This window comes from Myodes glareolus, chromosome 24, assembly GCF_982192425.1.
Source record: "Myodes glareolus chromosome 24, mMyoGla1.1, whole genome shotgun sequence".
Classification (NCBI taxonomy): Eukaryota; Metazoa; Chordata; class Mammalia; order Rodentia; family Cricetidae; genus Myodes; species Myodes glareolus.
Genome location: NC_142049.1, coordinates 15,915,723 through 15,936,485, shown reverse-complemented (window position 1 = coordinate 15,936,485; position 20,763 = coordinate 15,915,723). Strand labels below are relative to the sequence as shown.

Sequence of the window (20,763 nt, the reverse complement as noted above, 5' to 3'; positions counted from 1 at the left end):
TTGAGGCTCCACATTAAACAAGACAGACAGAATTAGAAGATTTGGGGCTAGTGCATATTGGCTTACCCTACATTCTGTTTCCCGGGTGGCTTCAAAATGAAAAGAAAACACAGTTGGGCTTTTAGTCACAACTTCAAACTATCTCCTTAAGCCTGCATTAGAGAGAATGCAGAGCCTGTCACTTAAAAGAATGGGTTTAGGAAATCAGAACGGCAGCGGGTACAGTGCTGGTCTCCTGCGACACAAGCGACACAAGCGCTGAGAGGGCCTCCAGGGCACAAGGTCAGGTGTTCCCACAGCCAGGTGCAGCTCTCAGTCACACCCCTGGACTGTACGCACCTGAGTCACACCCCAGTGAAGAATCAATTGTATGACTAAGAGATTTCCTATGAACGTCAATAGCTACATTGGCTTCACAGAAACAAAAACAAACCTAAACAAAACTCATTTGCTAGATTTGGTCAACCTTAGCTGAAGGACAGTTCATTCTAGAGCCTTTTCTCCTTCCTAGCTTCTTGAGACAGATCTCAAGAGCCCGGGCTGGCCTTGAACTCACAGTGTATTGAGGATAACCTACAGCTGATCTTCCAGTTTCTGGTGCTGAGATCGTCCAAATTCTGGGAAAACAAGCATGTAATCTCCATGCTCAGCCACATCCCAGCCTGTGGAAACCCATAACGGGCACTAATAGCCGGCCAAGGAAGGCACATTTCAGAAGCTTTCCCAACAAACACAATTCCGGGAAAGGGGTTCAATGTGCAAAGTCTTTTATTTAAAATTTTGAAAAGTGAAGACTTCTGACCACCTCGGTATGTGCCCTCCCGCTCTAAGGAAGGACGACTGTGAGCTCGCGCAGAGCTGTGTTTTCATCCACAGAACTCTGTAGGCACTTTGAAGTGAAGCTTGGCTTCAGAATACAAACACTGGGGGCTTTGGCTCAACCTTTAATATAAAAATTCACTGGTGTACAAAAGTGTGAAGAGTGAAATCCTGTGATTGAAAGTCCCCTCGAGTGCACTCCACGGTGCACGTGCACCCGCCCACACATCCTCAGGTGTGGAAACAGAAACTAATGCAAACCAGTGCTACCAAGAAGCGCCAACATGTGTGTCCTCCGAATATCCGCCAATCACAGACCAGGATCTACTCCAAACATCCAGTAACAAAAAGCACAGCATCTTCCAGGATCAGCGCGGCCGACTTCTTACTCACGATGGACCAGCACAAATAAGCCCAGCAGAAACAGTACTGCATACTAGAAAATGAAACAGGAGCACGGTCAGGGGCACTTCCAACAGCTCTTAAGTCTTCAGTGCTAATTAACTCTTCTGTGACCAGAGGCAATGACTCAACTATCGAATCATGCCTGCATACTTTAACTGTAATCCATTTAACAGTTTCCAAAATTAAACGAAAGGTACTGTGGGGGAGGGAACTGAATCTGGGCCTCCTCACACATGCTCAGTACATGTACTGTTGAGCTATATGTGAAACTCAAGAGCACTGCATTTTTAATCAAACATAGGGTAGGGCAAGCTCACCTTAAATTTAGGATAGTCATTCATGAGGATTGTCACAATTCCAATATAAGGAACAAATCTAGAACAAACAAGCAAACAAACAGCTTATCATTACTGAACAATGCACTACACAAAGCAGCTGCTGACATTTACTGGCTACTAATTACCAGTACCTTCCACAGAGTGCTAATTTTCAGTACAAAGTCCACTTGCATATATTATATTTGCTCCTTCCATTAGCCTGTTACAAGAAAGTTAGGATTATCACCATTTTATAGATGAGGAAACAGGATCACGCACCCAAGCTGTATGGCATGGCTTGTGTGTGGCACAGTTGGTATCGCTAATGACTAGGGGCTGGGTGTGGCCTCCAAGCCTTTGGGGAGCTGTCAGTCATGATTTAGAGATAAGGCAGAACCCTACAAGGTATTTCATGCTGAGCATCCAGTGAACACAGGAGACTTTTTACAAAGTTCAGGGCTTCACCACTGGCTTGTGTAACTGTAGTATGGTCTTGTCCTCTTAATCCTGATTCTATTTTTCAGACAAGATCATGAAATGTAGCCCAAGCTGGATTTGAGCTTACTTCCCCCCACCTGAGTCTCCTAAAATGCTAGGACGAGGACATGTGTCACTATGTCTAGCTCTGAAACATCTATAGAGCCATTTTTGTCGGCACACACAGCAAACTGCTCTTAGCCTCCATCTTCCTGTGCACTTCGGCAGTATTTTACTTTGATGACCACAAACTTGCTCTTGAAACGCTTCCTCTCTGGTCTAAATCACCCACAAGCCTGTCTCTACGCCCACCTCTAGAATGCTGTACCTGTACTTTCATTTCTTTCCCAAACTGGAATCATAGATGGGTGACCAAGCTCTGGGATCTGAGCCATCTTCCAGCCCTGGCTTTCTTTTTCTTCATCCCCTCAAACTAGACAAAACCACCTGGTGAAAATATTTTAGGACTTGATACACTGCCATTGAGGCTTTTCCTAATAATTTTAACTAATTTGTTGTATCCCAATTATATGGTATCTGCCTCCCCTTCAGACTCTATGAGAGCAGCAATCTTGATCCCCCACAACCTCAAGGCCAACATAGTGCCACACTGCCTTGTACATCCAACCCTTCCAGTAAACACGTACAAGTTCGCACAAGGACACACACACTCATATGCACACGTGCACAGTTTCACCAGGCTGGAGATCAAGATTCAGCTAGGCCAGGCATTCACTATTGCTGAACCAAGTCTGGTCCAATACTGTCTGATGAAATGTTTGAATATCTGAGGTTTTTCTTTTCATTTTCTTGAGAAATTTCATTTTCTCCAGAATTTTCTCTCCAAGCAAGGCAACTTAACATTGTAAGAATACAAAGCAGGGGCTGGGCATAGCGTGCATGCATTTAATCCCAGCTCTTGGGAAGCAGAGGCAGGTGGATCAAGTTCAAGAGTAGCCTGGTCTACATATTAAGTTTCAAGTTAACCAGGTCTACCTAGCAACACTCTATCTTAAAAACAAAATACAACAACTCACAATAATAATGATGATGATGATGATGATAATAATAATAATTCAAGACAGAACAAGAAAATGACCCGGTATCACTGATGTGAGAAAAAAGATGGTGTTTCTATTTAGAAACATTCAATTTCTTTCATTTTCTCCTCCCCCGACGGGTCCAGAGTAGACTGGACACACTGTGTGTGGCACACTAGCATTTATCACAGAGAAAAGAGTGGGCTCTGAGCACTTTACCGCAGTCCACTCTCACTGTAAACTGGACCTCCTGCCATGCCCAAGGCCACAGACACAGAAATCACCTCTCACTCAACACCTCCACCATCAAAGTCACAGGCAAACCTCAACACTGTCTTTATAGTGTCCTTCACTTCCTGTTCAGAACTCTCCTCGCTTCCTATCTTCTCCGTTCTCTTTATTAAAAACTAAACCAGTCTCCTCTCTGCCTGCCCCCTTCCCCCGACTCCCTTTCCATACACTGGTTTTTAACAGTTGGATCTTCCTTGTTAGAATCACTTGGGCTGCAGCTGTAGCTCAGGCAGCAGACAGGGCTTAGAGCACAGAAAGCGGGGTGCTAGCACACACCTGCAGTCCCAGCGTCTGAGAGGCGGAGAGCTCAACTACAGCAGAGAGCTTAAGGCCAGCCTGGGCTACATGAAACCCGGTGTCACACACACAGCATCACCACATACACTTTCTCATTGTCCCAGACCTGCTGAGTGAACAAACCCCTGAAGAGATGCTCTTCAAATGATGCTCTATCACACTCAAGTTCAAGATGCTTAGGCTGATATACGGTGCATGACACAGGGACATGGTGACAAGCATGAGGACCACAGAGCATCCATGTCAGCATGTGGGTTCCCCAAGAGCAGAAAAGAGACATCAACAAAATACTGCTAAGCTCTGGGAAGGACATCATAAGTCATTTTAAATCCAAACCTGCAGTACTTTCCCCCATCCCGCTCAGATAAACAGCTATGTTAAAACAAAGATTATAGATGAGTAAACAGACGCCACTCACAAACTACCTCCAGCCCCAGCTAATGCCAAGTTATTATCTGGAGGGCAGAGCATGCTCTACGGTTCACGTGACCAAGAGTGCTGTTCAGGCAGCTGTGGCACCATGCCAGTAACCTCAGCTCTGTGGGAGGCTGAGGCTGCACTGACTGTACCTGCATGTGGATTTTATTTTTTGTTTACATGTAAGACTTGAACACTTTTATGGAATACCTCTCAATGTACTTCAATATATGTACACAGTCAGAGCACAGAGTAAGACACTGACTTCAAAAGGACTGCTAAAGAGACAGCATTACCAGTCGGTATTTAAAGAGAAAGTAAAGGCTTGAAAGACGGCTCAGGACTTAAGAGCACAGGCTCATCCAGAGGACCAGGTCTGATTCCCAGAACTTTCATGGTTGCTGACAACTGTCATTTGTAACTATGGTTCCTCTTCTGACCTCCTCTGGTACCAAACACACATGTGGTATGGACATGAATGCAGGTAAAACGGCCATACACATTTAAAAATATATTTTAAAAAAAATAAAAGAAGGGAGCTGGAGAGATGGCTCAGGGGTTAAGAGCACTGGCAGCTCTTCAAGAAGTCATAAGTTCAATTTCCAGCAACCACATGGTGGCTCGCAGCCATCTGTATTAAGATCTGGTGCCTTCTTCTGGCCTGCAGCAAGCACACATGCAGGCAGAACACTGTATATATAATAAATAAACCTCTGAAAAAAAAAACACTAAAAGAAAATTAACATATCAGCTTAAAGATCAAACAGTAAAGAAAAAAATGCTACACAAATTAAGAGTAGATCTATATTTAAGAAGTTTGGGCAAGTTGGGAGTAATAAATATGATAGCTAAAGTTATGTTTTAAGTTTAAATTACTGTGCTTATCTATAGTATAAAAATGCTTCTGAACCGTAATCTGCATTTGCCGAAAGACAGACAGCTTCCTGGAATGCTGGGAGCTGTTGTTAACATAAGATAACAAGTCATGTGTTTTCGCTTCTGTAAACAACTCTATAGGATGTGCTTGATCACACACAGGCAGAAGGGTAGTACATAGCCTGTGGATTTTGCCTTTATAAGCCTCTGACTAATGCAATTTAGTGTCATCCTCTGGGCATTCTAGGTATGGACGTAGCCAGTGTCCATTGTCCAGGCCAGTACTTAATGAACCTTGCTTCAAATACGGCTCAAAATCTGTAGTAGTTGTCTTATTCTCGTCTGTTGCAATAAACATAACTCCAGAAGTCTGGAGACAGAGGGAGGTGGACTGCTTTAAGTTTGAGGTCAGCTTGGTCTATATAGTGAGTTCCAGGACTGTCACATCTCCATAGTGACACCCTGTCTTGAAAAAAACAAAACTAAAATAGAAGTCTGGGGCTGACGAGAAGGTTCAGTGGATAAAGTACCTGCCACAAAGACCGACAATGTGAATTTGAACCCTGGGACACACACGGTAGGAAGAAAGAATCAACTTCCCCAGGCTGTCCTCTGACCTCCACATTGGAGTTGTGAAATAACCACATACATATTCACAAAAATAAATATTAATAAAAAATATGGGTTTGGTGGATGCCCTTAATCCCAGCAGAGAGGCAGAGAGTGGTAATCTCTGGGAGTTCAAGGCCAGCTTGGTCTACAAAGTGAGTTCCAGATCATCCGGGGTTATACAATGAAACCATCAAATAAATGAATGAATAAAAATAAAGAAACAAACAAACAAACAAACAAACAAATAAGGGGTCTGCACCTCAGAAGACAAATTAATGAATTGCTATATGATGATCCCTGAGTAGCTGGTTTTTGGAATGACCTGCTTCAAATTAAATAAAAAGTAAGTGTTTTTGAGGCAAGATTTCATGTAGCTCAAGTTGGTCGTGAACTTTTAATCCTGTTAAAACAGGCATACAACTGCGAAGCCTAGGTGATAAAAAGTGAATTTAAAAATGTATATTCATAAAGAATATATAAATTGTAATTGTTGATTTTAGTCAAGAGAAAGCTCACAAACTTGTTTCTTATATTAATCTTTTATTTAAATAATTTTTAGACTTGTTTTTATTATTTTATGTATGAGTGTTTTGCATGCATGTGCAAGTGTGCCTGGTGCCCAAGGAGGTGGTGAGCCTGCACGTGGGTGTTGGGAACTGAACCTGGGTCCTTTGAAACAATAACCAGTGCTCTTAACCACTGAGTCAACTATTCAGCTCTATATTTTTAATTTACAAAATAGGGTTTCACTGTGCTGCTGTAAACAGCTTCCACCTCTAGAGGACCCCTGTCCCAGCTCCCAGGTAGCTAGGATTATACATATGACATATGTGTCACTGTACCTAGACACAAGCTTTACTTTTTCTTACATGTAATTTACATGCATTTTATGGGATACCACTTAATATAATGTAATACATGTATACAGTGTGCACTAAGCCAGTCTGGGTAATCAGCATCTCCGTTCTACTATCCAAGGCTGTGGCAAATTTTAACAGCAGACATTTTGTCTGGGCACTTTACTTCCTCTTCTGCTGGGACGGCCTTGTCTGGATGCTCTGACGTCACTAGGCTAGTTTCCCTTTCCTTGGTTTCATCCCTTCCTCACCATCACATTTCTATTCTGTCTTCTTTTCCTCCCATTGCTCTCTTCCTGGTCCTCTTAGATGCTTTTTTAACTTTCTAGTTCTCCAGAGTCACCTCTATTAAATATTGAGTTGGTACTGGAGTAGTTTCATGTCTGAAGTTTCTATTCTAGAAGAGGAATTAACCTTGAAAATTAGGAGAGGTGAAAGAAGCTAAACACAGAAGACTACAACTATGCTTCTGTTTATGAGAAAAACCTCCAACAGGCCAACCCCTAGACAGTAGGTTAGCGACTGTCAGCAGCAGCAGGAGGAAGGGGATGAGATATGAATGCTGGTGAGCGTGGAGGGTTATCTGAGGGTGGAGAAAAATGTTTTGGAATGAGGTTGTAGTGATGGTGATGGCTGTACAAACATGGTAGAAATTGTATTTACAAAGCACGAAGCTGGAATTTGTGAATAATATCCCTTAAAATAGAGAACCTTATCTCTCCAGATATGTGAATTCTGTTTCAGTAACACTGTTAAAAACAATTTTGGTTCAGAACCTTAGGTGTTTCTAAAGATATTTGTAGCACAGTCACAGGCTTGCCTGCAAAATGTTCTGCCCACAAGAGTGAGGTTCAGCTACACTCTGAAATTCCAGCTTCGTGCTTTATAAATACAATTTCTACCAAGGAGGGCTACTCACGTCAACATGTGTCAAGCTGGGGGTGAGGTAATCAATGGAAAGTGAGTTTGTACAGTGAAGCCTGTCTGCCAGCTGTTCATGTCCAGGTGTTTCATAGTTCATAGAAACATTACCTAATTCAGATTATTAATTTTTTATCAAACCATTAAAGGGCTTATATTGTTAAAGTTAAGATTTTATTTTAAACTTTATATAGTTTGGAATTTTAAAAATTCTTCAGAAAGACACGTTACCTGAGAGAAGAAAAAGCTAACTACTCTAACCTGGAGAATGAGACATCCTTAGCCAATGAAGGGACAGAAGAGACAGACACAGTTGTGACAATAAGAACCAAACACACATAAAGGAACACTCTTTTTTTTTTCTTCTTTCACTGAAACAGGGTTTTTCTGTATAGCTCTGGCTGTCCTGGAACTCACTATGCAGACAAGGCTGGCCTTGAACCTGGAGATCAGCCTGCCTCTGCCTCTAAGTGCTGGGATTAAAGGCCTGTGCCACCACCTCCCAGCTAAAGGGACACTCTTAAATGGAAGAAGCATACATAAAACAGTTCAGCAAAATTTGTCAAAAAGTGCATATGCTTTATCCAGTAGCTCAGTTTTACTAGTGGGAAGACTGGGTAGAATCACTGGGTATATCTAACAGCAAGATCTCATTCTAACAGTGTCCACAAAACAAATGAACATCAAGACATAAGCCAGGGGCCAACGCTAAGGACACCCAGTAGCTGTAGGAGCTACCCTGAGAATGGGGTGCTAACTCTGAAAATGATGGCAGACGTGCTCATTTGTAAACACACTAATGAGCAGTTAGGAGCACTGGCTGGGCCAGGAGGAGGTGGCGCACGCCTTTAATCCCAGCACTCAGGAGGCGGAGGCAGAGGCAGGCGGATCTCTGTGAGCTCGAGGCCATCCTGGTCTAAGAAGCGAGTTCTAGGACAGATAGTGCCATTATAAAGAGAAACCCAGTCTCATTAAAAAAAAAAAAAGTTCTCCTGAGGTTGAATATTCACGCACACACGCACGCACACCCATATGCACGTCCACACATGCAGACAAAACACAACACTGTTGTACTTGTCTGATCTGGATTCCTTCCTATCTTTCCCCCATTCAGCAGCCACTCCTGACAGCTATGTCACAGGGAGGTCACAGGGAGGTGCTGCTGCACAGCTAACTTATTTCCTGAGGACAACGTTCCGACAACAGTAAGAACGCTTTGAAGTACCTAGAGACAACCAGCACCCATCCATTTGAGGGACACCGTATCAGCAATTCTGCTGTGATGGCTCAGAGTGGGCTCTGGAGCCTCTGTCACTTAATCCCACCACCAGCAGCGTGATCTTAGACACGGAACATGACTGTGAGTTTCCTCATCTGCAGAATGGAGTGTTAGGGTTGTCTGGAGGTTAAAATGAAGCAGTACTCACAAGGCACATACAATGAGTGTCTGCTATATAGCAAGCCCTAATGAAGGTGAGTTATCGTTAATACTATTAATACATTAAAGTAGTAATTCCATACTTCTTTATACCCGTAACTTACAAGTCCTGTCCTCCACTGATCTGTTCTCCTGATAATATCTGAAATAAACAGGCTTAACATAATTTAAAAATTTCATTTGACCTGATCAACTTCAAGACTAGAAATAAAACAATATAGAATAAATTAACACAATAAAATTAATTTAGATGAACAATAAATCTCTATTAACTTAAGTTTCATTAAGCAGCTATAACCTGGCCCACTACTGACATCAATATTCCTGGGGTGAGCTGATTCGCTGATTGGCTTTTAGAGACACAGTCTCATATAGCCCATGTCAGCCTCGAACTCACAGTTTTTAGTGAGTCTAGTCTTGAACTCTTGATCCTCTTGCCTCTACTTCCCAGGAGCTGGGATTACAGGTGTGTACCATCACACCTGGCTAACATCTTTAATTGTGAAATCCAGTTTACGATCTCATCCCTAGCATTCTACCCTCTTATATGTAGCCCCCCTCCCCCCAGGAATAAGTACAACTTAAGACTTAGGTGCATTTTAAGATGTGTATCTTTTAAAGGACAAAAGGTGACTTGCTGGAAGCAGGGCCAACTGCTATGCATTCAGTTGTGCACAGTAAGACTACATTTAAAGTGATGTGAAAAGTTCAAGCCGTTTCCCCTGGGTACTCACCCCCTCGCTCTTCCTACAACGTCTTTCTTCTCTAGCCAGTGTTGTCCTTGTTTATAGAGGCCTCGGTCATCAACGGCATTATTATCTCCTTTGGTTAGAAACTTGATATGCCCGTTTTGCCTTCAGAGTAAGGGAAACACAAGTCACCAAAAACCGTCACAGCACTAATGCAGAGAATCTGTTCTTCCCAATGAGCACCGGTTAACCATCATGCCTAACAGCAAGTCGCTAACTGGCTGAAGGAATGCTTACGGCTAGACTGCTTAGCTAGAGAAAGATTAAGAATAAGTCTAACGTTAAGGAGCTGAAATACTTATGAATATGGCTGAAGAAGAACATGAAATGACACTAGATGATCATACAAATTTTACTACTTGAAGAACAGATAAACTAGCACATATAATAAACTTCATTTTATATTAAAATATGCTATGCACAACCAATTTTCTACAAACATAAAAATCAAAGGCGCATACTAAATTATCCCTCAGGCTATAACTGTCTAAGTAAAGACCATGAAAAACTAACAAATAGCAGAATTCCTTTAAATAACATGGACATTTTTGCACGAACAAAGGCTGCTGAAGAAGGAAGCTCTAGGTGAAGCAAGAGTCTATACGATGCAGCCAGTTTGACGGCTCAGCAAATAAGGCATTTGCCACCAAGCATGACAACATAAGTCTGGTCCTCAGAAACCACAGTACAAGGAAAGAAACAACTTCTCCAAGCTGTCCTCTCCCCTCCATATGCACCTGGTAGTGCCCTCCAAATAAATAAATGTAATTAAAAAACATCCCAAGTAACTATTAAAGCCACATTAATCAACTTCAGTCAAGGACCTTAACTGATATAAGTTCAAGCAAAAAGTTTTAAAAGTCATAATGACAGCCGGGTGGTGGTGGTGCACACCTTTGATCCCAGCACTCGGGAGGTAAAAACAGAGGGATCTCTGTGCATTTGAGGCCAGTCTGGGCTACAGCGCTAGTTCTAGGACAGCTAAGGGTACACAGAAACCCTATCTTGAAAAAAAACAAAAAACAAAAACCAATCATAATGAAATTGGTTAGGTTGAATAACTGGAAACTTAATCATCTCAGGAAATGTTCATCTTTAGTTGTCATATATTTAGTACAATTTCTATTATATTTATATTATTTATTACATGCTTATTAGCTAACTACACTAATTATAGTTTATAAAAGATTAATGGTTGTTTTATAGTCATCTGTTGAAATACACATGTGACATAATATGATACTGGTGACCAGGCCCAAAGTAACACAAAAAAAGGAGAGAATGCAGATGCACAGAAATGGCCGAGGGCAGGCACATGGGGCCCACCGGACTCTGATGTGTGTGCCAGAAAACCTTAAAATACAAAATACAAGGCCTAAAGTCACACAAATTAAGGGATAAACAGTGGCTACCTACTACATTCTGTAGTTTCAGTGTCTTACTTTTTTTCTCTCTCTAATAAACATACAGCTATTAGAAAAGCAAGTTTATTTTTTTTCAAGATAGGGTTTCTCTGTGTAGCTCTAGCTGTCCTGGAACTTTCTCTGTAGATCAGACTGGTTTCGAACTCATAGAGATCCACCTGCCTCTGCTTCCTGAGTGCTGAACTAAAGACGTGTACCACCACCTCCTTAAATGCAATTTTTAAATAAATTAAATTTACATATTCCCTACTATAGTGCTGGGATTAAATGTGTGCACCACTGAACAATCAACCCTACCTGTCCTGGAACTCACTCTATAGACCAGGTTGGCCTTAGACTCAGAGATTTGCCTGCCTCTGTCTCCTGAGTGCTGAGGTTAAAGGTGTGTCATACTACTTTCCCACAGAAAATAAGTTTTAAAAGAAAAAGAAAAAAAGCCTCAATATTTCAGGTTTGGTAGATTTATAACAATACTATTTTGGGCTAGGTGTGGTGGCACATGCCTTTTAATCCCAACACTGAGGAGGCAGGTAGATTTCTGGGAGTTTGAGGCCAGCCTGGTCTACATAAGAAGTTCAAGGATGCCAGGCGGTGGTGGCACACACCTTTAATCCCAGCACTTCAGAGGCAGAGGCAGGCAGATCTGTGTAAGTCTGAGGTCAGCCTGGGTCTACAGACTGAATTCCAGACAGACAGCCAGGGCTGCATAGAGAACCCAGTTCAAAACACAAGACCAAAACCAAAAGAAACAAAAGTGCAAAACCCCCTCATTATCTTTTTTTTTTTTTCAAAGATTTATTTATTATACATACAGTGTTCTGTCTGCCTGCTTGCTGGCCAGAAGAGGGCACCAGATCTCATTAGAGATGGCTGTGTGTGCCACCATGTGGTTGCTGATTGTGGGAACTGAACTCAGGATCTCTAGAAGAGCAGTCAAGGGCCCTTAACCGCTGAGCCATCTCTCCAGCTCCCAACCCCTCATTATCTTGCCTAATCAAAAAAATGGTTACCTTGGGACCAGTGATGTAGCTTGGTGGCTTGGTGAGTGCTTGCCTAGCATATACTAGGCCTTGATTTTGATCCCTGCACCAAATAAATGGAGCTTTTAGATGTTAAATGTATTAGTGTTTGACTACATATATGTACACCATGGATGTGCCTAGCGCCTGAAGAGGAAAGAAGACAGTATTGGATTCCCTTGGACCTAGGGTTACAGGAGCTTGTGAGTTGCCTACAAGTGGTTCTCTGTGAGTTCAAGGTCAGCCTGCTCTACACAGCAAGTTCTAGGGCAGCCAGGGCTACACAGAGAAGCCCTGTCTCAAAAAACTTAAAAAACAAACAAAAAACTGATATGCTCCAGCCAGATGTGGTGGTGCCTGCATGGAATTAGAAAATAATGTGAAAAACCTTCAATGAAACAGATAAATTAATAACTATTCAGTTTTCCAAATATAAGTCAAACTTTCAGATATTCATAAAATTGGATGGGAAGAAAAGGTCAAAGGGTTCCCAGAGAAGAGTCTCATTTAGCCCAGGCTGGCCTTCAACTTGCTATGCAAGCCAACAATGGCCCTGAATTTGTCTGTCCCTGCCTCCCAAGTACTGGGATTACAGACATGCATGCCAAGGCCTGGGTTTTGTAGTGCAGCACTAGGGAGCTAATCCAGGGCTTTAGTCTACCAACTGAGCTACGGCTACAGCCCTGTTTATTAACTTAAAAAAAAATGTTTTATTAGCTCGGTAGCGGTGATGCACGCCTTTAATCCCAGCACTCAGGAGGCAGAGGCAGATGGATCTCAGTGAGTTCAAAGCCAGCCTGGTCTACAAAACGAGTTCCAGGACAAAGAAACCCTGTCTCAAAAACAAACAAAAAAAGTTTTACATAGATGAATGTATTGCCTGCATAAATGTGCACCAAAAACATGCCTGGTGCCTCCAGAGGTCAGAAGAAGGCATTAAATTTCCTGAAGCTGAAGTTACAGATGGCTATGAGCTGCCATGTGGTTGCTGAGAACCAACCCGGGTTCTCTGTGAGAATAAGAGCTCTTAACTACTGAGCCATCTCTCTAGCCCCGCTCTTCAATAATTTTTATGTATCAAAATTAAACACTTCAAACTCTAAAACAAAACTTTTCAAAAACACAAATGAAAAGTGGGTATGTACTTTTCATGGATCTTCAAGACTCGATGCACTATAGGGATCTCTCTTCCTTCTATCCTGAAGACGACGATCTCCCCCACTCGTATGGGGTCTTCAACACGGTTCGTTAGGAAAAGGAGGTCCCCTCTGTGAAACGCTGGTTCCATGCTGCCACTGGGAGGAGATACAGAAAGATAGATACATCTATTCAAAATTCGATATTCAACAGAACAACAGATACCAGATGCCTCGTGATGGACTCAGCATTTTAACAATCATGGTACCAAAGATGACACGTCCTCAAAATAGGTTGCCTTTATCCATGTGATTCCATTTCTTCATTTTGGGAACATAGTTACAGTCTCACAGTATAGATCAGGCTGCCCTCAAACTTGTGGCAATTTTTTGACCTTAGCCTCCTCAGTCCTGAGATTACATGTTACACCATCATACCCAGCTTGGTTCCCCTCAACTAGTAAAAGAATTTTTTAGTTATTAGTCTTTACTAACTAGTTCCATTTTAAGCAATACGACTCAAAGGTGCTTGAGTCTTGAAAAGGGCAGTGTTACTAATTCTTTAACCTTTTAGAATTTCAAGTGATAAACAATATAAAAGACTGAACTTTAAAAACACTGCCCTTCTTCTGGCTTCCTTTGAAAATACTAACATATTCAAATATTCAAATGAGAACCGGATCATCTCCTGCCATTTACAAGGTACAGACCATGATAACCTTACGAGTCCAGCTGATTAGGAGGAAAACAGCTCATCAAGTCAGAGACAAACAAAGGGAGCACTGGCGCTCCAGTCATTTCCTTGTCTTTAAAGAGAGAGCTCAAAGACTACCGGGATTTCTGTCTAAGAATTTGGAAACTACAAGAAGGGGGAGGAGCCCAGGAAGAGCATCTTTCTCCCCTGCCTGTCTTGCCCCACACCTGGCTCTGAGAAGGGCCTAGGAGATTTGCATTTACATCTTCGGGAACTCAAACTCCAGTTTTCAATTAGAAAAACATTGTAAAAAGTAAAAATATCGCTGGGTGGTGGTGCTGCACACGCCTGTCATGCCAGCACTTGGGAGACAGAGGCAGGCAGATCTCAGTGAGTTTGAGGCCAGCCTGGACTACAAGGCCAGGTCCAAGGAGCCAGGACTGTTGCACAGAGAAATCCTATCTTGAAAAACAACAACAAAAAAGTTAAAAGTATCAGCAGGAAATAAAACTCGAGACAGAACATTCAGGCCCAGACACTGTTGTTTGAAGACTACATATGGGAACAGTTGCGGTTCCTAAACTCTCTTGTAACTGGATAACCTGAGCAATTTAAATAAAATCCTCATGCTCAGATCACAAATAAACCTATTCATATCAGAATGTCTGGGGATGGGGGGCAGGCATCACCAAATCCTCAGAAATTTCACTGTAGGGCTGGAGAGATGGCTCTAAGGTTAAGAGCACTGGCTGCTCTTCCAGAGGTCCTGAGTTCAACTCCCAGCAACCACATGTTGGCTCGCAACCATCTGTAATGAGATCTGGTGCCCTCTTCTGCCCTGCAGGTAGAACACTATATACATAATAAATAAATAAATTTCACTGTAAAGCAAAATTGGGAAACTATGAGAAACATGTTTATTTTTGTTATTATTGTGTCGAAGGCTAGCCTGAACTAGGTAGCCCATGCTGGCATAAAACTCACAATACTCTTCTTGCCTCCCAAGTGATGGGATTACAGGTATGTTTGTCTGTTTGGTTATTATATTGTTGAACTTGAACTTACAGTAATCTTCCTGCTCGGGTTACAGTCTTGCACCACCATGCTAGGCTAGTACATGTTTATTCTTTCCCCACCTTCCAGACTGGTTTCTCTGTGTACTCAAGAGACCTGTCTGCCTCAACCTCCTCAGTGCTAGGACTAAAGGCGTTTGCTACCACCACCTGGTTGGTATATGTGTTTATTCTTAAAACTTCTGTAATAGGCAGGTAGATCTCTGAGTGTGAGGCCATCCTGGTCTATACAGCAAGTTCTAGGACAGCCAAGGCTACATACATAGTGAGATCCTGTCTCAAAATTAAACAAATAAATTAAATTAAATCATTATTTAAAATTTGCAGACTGAGGCTGTAGCTCAGTGGTAGAGAACTTGTCAGGAATGAACAAGACCCTGCGTTAATTCTCTAGCTGTATCTACCAAAAATTAAAAAGAAAAAAAGGAAAAAAGAACTCTACATACAAAGCTATACACACACACACACACACACACACACACACACACACACACACATGAGAAAAGGAAAAAAAGGATGCACATACAGAATTATCTCCATTACATGTAAAAACCATACATGAAAAGAGACAACGAAGAAAAGAAAAAAAAAAAAGAGACAACGATATTAGCAGTGATTTCTATCTCAGAATTGCAAAGACAGGTTCATCTAGAGTTTCCAACATTTCAAATTATGGGAATATATTAACTTTTTCTTATTAGAGAAAGCATTTCTCCTTAAAGGTCACTATGACAGTCAGGCAGGAAATGACAAGGGCCTGAAATAGAACAGCTAAGACCAGCCATAAAGGAGTGGAGAGGGAAAACATCAGTGGCCAATTAGACACACGAGAAAAAAGGATGACCCATAGGTTTGTGGCACTGGCAACTGAGCAGATGCGGTGACAATCACAGAAACAGAAGACTCAAAATGAAAAAAGACTTTATTTTATCATGCAGAGAATCAAGTATCTGGTTAGTAGTCAGGTGAAGCTGTCTGGTGGAGTGAAATAAGAAACAAATGCTTTTGGTATTCACATGTTAAGTAGTCAGAAGTGGTGGAAATGCTTGTGATACCAGCACCTGAGCCACATGTCAAGACTGTGCCCCCAAACCAAAATAAATAAATAGATAGATAGATAGATAGATAGATAGATAGATAGATAGATTAATAAGACATATCAAGTATGTGTAGAGGGTAAGAAGGCACAGAGTGAATGTGCCTGTACACCTTATATAAAAATGTCCCTGTGCCAAAGAGGCCAGCAGTTAGGAGCAGCTCTTCCAGAAGACCTGAGTTCCATTCCCAGCACCCACGTGACAGCTCACAACCTCTCTAACTCTAGTTCCAGGGATCTGATGTCCTCTTCTGACTGCCACAAGCACCAAGCACACAAATGGTGTACATACATGCATGCAAGCAAAATACATATAAAACAATAAAATTTAAAAACAATAACAAAAAGAAAACTAACGCCAAAAGAAATTGTAAATATTAAAAAAGTACTTAGTATGCCAAGCCTAAAGTGGTGTAAAGCTTTAATCCCAGCACTTGGGAGGCAGAAGCAGGTGGCTCTCTGTGAGTTCAAGGCCAGCCTAGTCTACAAAGTGAGTTCCAGAGCAGCCAGGGCTACACAGAGAAACCCTGTCTTGGGGGGAAGGGAAGAATAGGTAGTGAGATCATTTAAACATGTTGTTACTATCACTATTATTATTCTGCTACTATTAGTGCTGGAGAGTGAAACCCAGGCCTTCCTCATGCTATGTAAGCACTTCATCACTGAACTACACCCCCATCTTACAAGGGTCATTAAAAAAATAAAACGGAGGAAGACTGTTTAAACAGTAAATCATTAAGTGAAGTATGAGTAACTCTGATATCTGATTAAATTACAACTTTTTAGTTTGCTTGTTTCTTTTGTTTATCAAGACAGAGTTTTTCTGTTTAACAGCTCTGGCTGTCCTGGAACTCACTCTGTAGACCAGGCTGCCCTCAAACTCACAGAGATTCACCTGCCTCTGCCTCCTGAGTGCTGGGATCAAAAATGCGCGCCACTACTGCCCGGCTAAATTACATTTTCAATATGTCAAACATGCTTCCCTCTCTCCTTTTAAAATTAAGTAGGATTTATGTACCCATGGTTGGCCTTGAACTGGATGTGTAGCAGAGGATGACCTTGAACATCTGATTTTTCTGCCTCTACCTTCCGAGTCCTAGATCAAAGGTACGCACTGTCACACATTAGAAAAACAAATGAACAAAAATTGTATGGATGTTTTACACACAAGCATGCACGTATGAGTACCATGTGTATACCTGTTGCTCTCAGAAGCCAGAAGAGGCATGGTAACAACTATATGGCTGAAATTATGTAGCCCAGGTTGGCATCAAACTCACAGGGATACTCTTGCTTCCACTTCCCAGATGCTTGAATGTCAGAAATGAACTACCACATTCAATTACATTTTTAGTTTTTTAACTGATACATTAAAAAAATAATGGTACTTGAGAAATGTCAAGCCTGATGGTCCGAGTGCAATCCCTGGTACTCACATGATGGAAAGAATCGATGACCACAAGTTATCCTTTGACATCTACATGTGTCTTGGCACATGTACACCTATACACATACACAAATAAATAAAATATAATATTTATATATTGGGGTCTGGGACTCAGACTCATTGAAAAGGGTGCCTGCCTAGCAAGCAAATGCCCCGAGTTCAATCCCCAGCTGCTGCGAGATGATGTTCTTGAACCCTGTAAAGATTGTCACTTGTACTGATTTAATAAAACGCTAATTGGGCCGGGCAGTGGTGGCACATGCCTTTAATCCCAGCACTCGGGAGGCAGAGGCAGGCAAATCTCTGTGAGTGCGAGGCCAGCCTGGTCTACAAGAGCTAGTTCCAGGACAGACTCCAAAGCCACAGAGAAACCCTGTCTCGAAAAACTCCCCCCCAAAAAACCCAAAAACACATATTGGTCAGTAGCCAGGTAGGAAGTATAGGCAGGTTGACCAAATTAGGAGAATTCTGGAAAGAAAAAAGGCTCAGTCTGCAGTCACCAGCCAGAGGCAGAGGAAGCAAGGTGAGACTGTCTCACTGAGTAAGGTACCATGCCACATGGCTAAACATAGATAAGAATCACAGGTTAATTTAAGTTGTAAGAGCTAGTTAATAATAAGCCTGAACTAATAGGCCAACCAGTTTATAGTGTAAGATTTTAGACAATTCTGAAGCCATTTCTGACAACTCCAAACCCTCTCAGCCTCCGTGCCTTAGTGCTTCCCCTCCTCCCCTGGGAACCAAGGACCTAACAGCTACACATGCACGGACTCAGTTCCTGAACAATTACCCATACATGTATGTTTTGACGCAGTCCCCTGAGAAACGGGGTCAAAATGACCTCTTACCTCATCTGATCTGACAATAGTTCTCCAGTCAATTATTGGTATTAGCCCCTTTCGAACAAGCCAATCATAATGGTCAAGGAACAACCCCTCTTGTTTCTATGGGGCCTTCTCCTTTAAAAGTAGACTGTACCAGCTAGTTGGGGTCTCTCGGCTTCCCGAATGCTGAGGGACCCTGTCATGACAGAATTAATAAAATCCTCATGTTTTTGCATCGGCTGTGGTATGTGAGGTGGTCTCTGGGGGTGACTCCTTCTCGGTTTGGACACTAGAGTCCAACAATAGTTAACATAAGCCTCTGTGTGTTTTGTTAGGACTGAATGGCTGTGGGACGGGGAAGGACAGAACTTCCGATTACACCCAGCACTACATACTAGATGTGCTGGCAGATGCCTAGAACCCTAGCATTTGAGAGAGAATGAGAAGTGTAGTGGCATTTCATTTGTTTTTTAATAAAAGCTTTCTTGAAGATCAGAGAGTAAAACAGCCACACTAGTAAGCCTTACAGACCAGGCAGTGGTGACACACACCCTTAATCCCAGTAGCCACACTAGTTTGCGATAGAAACCGGGCCTTTAATCCTAGTCCTAGAGAGAAATATAAAACGGGAGGAGGAGCTCTCAGACACAGTCCATTCTGAGATTCCTGGAGGCAGGATTGCCATTTCAGACTGAGGTAGAGGTAAGAGTCAAAACCCTATCTTGAAAAAAGACAAAACTGCCCCCCTACCCAAAAAAAGAAAGAAAGCAGCAGTGGGAGCAGGGAAGCTGAGTTTGTGCCTAGCCTGAGCTATGCAGCAAGACCTGCCCCCCCCAAAACAAAACAAACAAACAAACAAAACCAGTCTGAAAGGAGGGGAGAGCTTCAGAAAAAAACAATCCAGATTCTGTGGCCAGGAAGGGCTTCAACTGATGAACCATCCCAACACCGAGGGGAGAGGACACACCACAGCTAGAAGGTGAGGGGACACAGTGAGAGCAGCTTCTGGGTCACTTCCAATGTCATTCTCTTCAGCGGAGGTACTGAACTTCAAGGACTTTAATGTCTACCTGTGATCAGATAAGCCTAGAAGGACTCACGTCAACTGACAGTTTACCTTTAGGGCTTTGGTGAAGTTGGTGGATTCTGGGAATAAAAATAAATACTCTTACATAATTTATTAGATTAACTGAGATTTCAGGTTATAGGCAAACTCTTTTCTTTCCCGAGACAGGGCTTGGCACTAAATTTATAGAAAGACCTGACCAGCTTTAAACCTGCAAAGATCCTCTACCTTCTGAGTATGGGATTAAATGCATGCCCTGCACATCCAGCTCAAAGCTAATTTATTCTGCCTTTATAGAGCTGTTAAAAAACAAACAACTTAGCCAGGGATGATGTCCACAGGCAGGAAGATCAAAGATCACTCCAAGTTTAAGGTCAGCCTGGTTTACATAGTGAGTTCCAGGCTAGACAGGGCTACACAGCAAGACCCTGCCTCAAATACTGTGAGACATTATCTCAAAAACCTAAACCAAAAAGTATTGCCTTAATTTTGCTGGAGATCACTCAGGGGTAGAGCATTCACCTAGCACACAGAGAGGTCCCTAGGCTTTTCCCTAACACTGAAAACATCTGTCCAGAGTATTACCCCTTGGTCTTTCCAACCTTGAAGTAGAGAGCTTCTATTGGTGCTGCCTTCTAGCACTAAGGAAGGACACTACACTATTGACAGGAAGCAAAGGGCTTGGGTCATGTAAGTTCCTTTGGGAGACTCCTTCTGGGGCTACTCCCACAGTCATCAGAAGCTGACTAAAGTCACTGGAATAAATGGAGAATTGGACTACGGAACTTGATTTTAAAAAATAAAAAAAATGATGCTAGCTTGATATGGGATTTCCCTCTGTATGCTGTGAATATGTTTTATTATCATTGGTTAATAAAAGAAGCTGCTTTGGCCTATAGCAGAGCAGAATAGAGTCAGGCAGGAAGAGATATAAAAAGAGAGTAGGCAGAGTCAAGGAGACGCCATTGTAGCTGGCAAAGGAGAAAGCCACCAGCTGCCAGTCAGAACTTTACCAGTAGGTCACAACCTCGTGGCAATACACAGATTAATAGAAATGGGTTCATTTAAGATGTAAGAGTTAGTTAATAAGAAGCCTGAACTAACAGGCCAAACAGTACTGTCATTAATATAGTTTCTGTGTCATTATTTAGTTCTGGGTGGCCAGGAAATGAACGCGCAATCTCTGCCAACAGTAGCTGAAACGATTGAGATGCACCTATAATCTCAGCACTTGGGATGTCTTAGGCAGGAGAATCATGAATTCAATGCTAGCATGGGCAAAACTGTTTAAAAGGAAAGAATAAAAGCAAACATTCTAACATTCTTACCATAAAAAGAGGGGGGGGATGTGACAGGAACACTTTTGGTGTGATGGTGGTGGATTCGAAGATATATGCTTACCAATGTCATCAAGCTTTGTACCTTAAAATCTACTGCTTGCTGTGCACTGGTCAGACCTCACTAAAGT

General features: G+C 42.2%; 1 protein-coding gene across 1 annotated transcript in view; it reads right to left on the bottom strand.

The window, feature by feature from the left end:
• Positions 1-750: 750 nt before the first annotated feature.
• The window catches only part of Sec11a (SEC11 homolog A, signal peptidase complex subunit), a 37,776-nt gene continuing 17,763 nt past the window's right edge, over positions 751-20,763 (bottom strand). Inside the window, exons 3-6 of the mRNA XM_048434948.3 lie at positions 13,105-13,254; positions 9,502-9,621; positions 1,542-1,599; positions 751-1,255 (exon numbers count right to left, since the gene is read on the bottom strand). Of these exons, the coding sequence (XP_048290905.3) occupies positions 1,205-1,255; positions 1,542-1,599; positions 9,502-9,621; positions 13,105-13,254 (379 nt within the window). The 3' untranslated portion in view covers positions 751-1,204. The remainder of the gene's footprint in view (positions 1,256-1,541; positions 1,600-9,501; positions 9,622-13,104; positions 13,255-20,763) is intronic.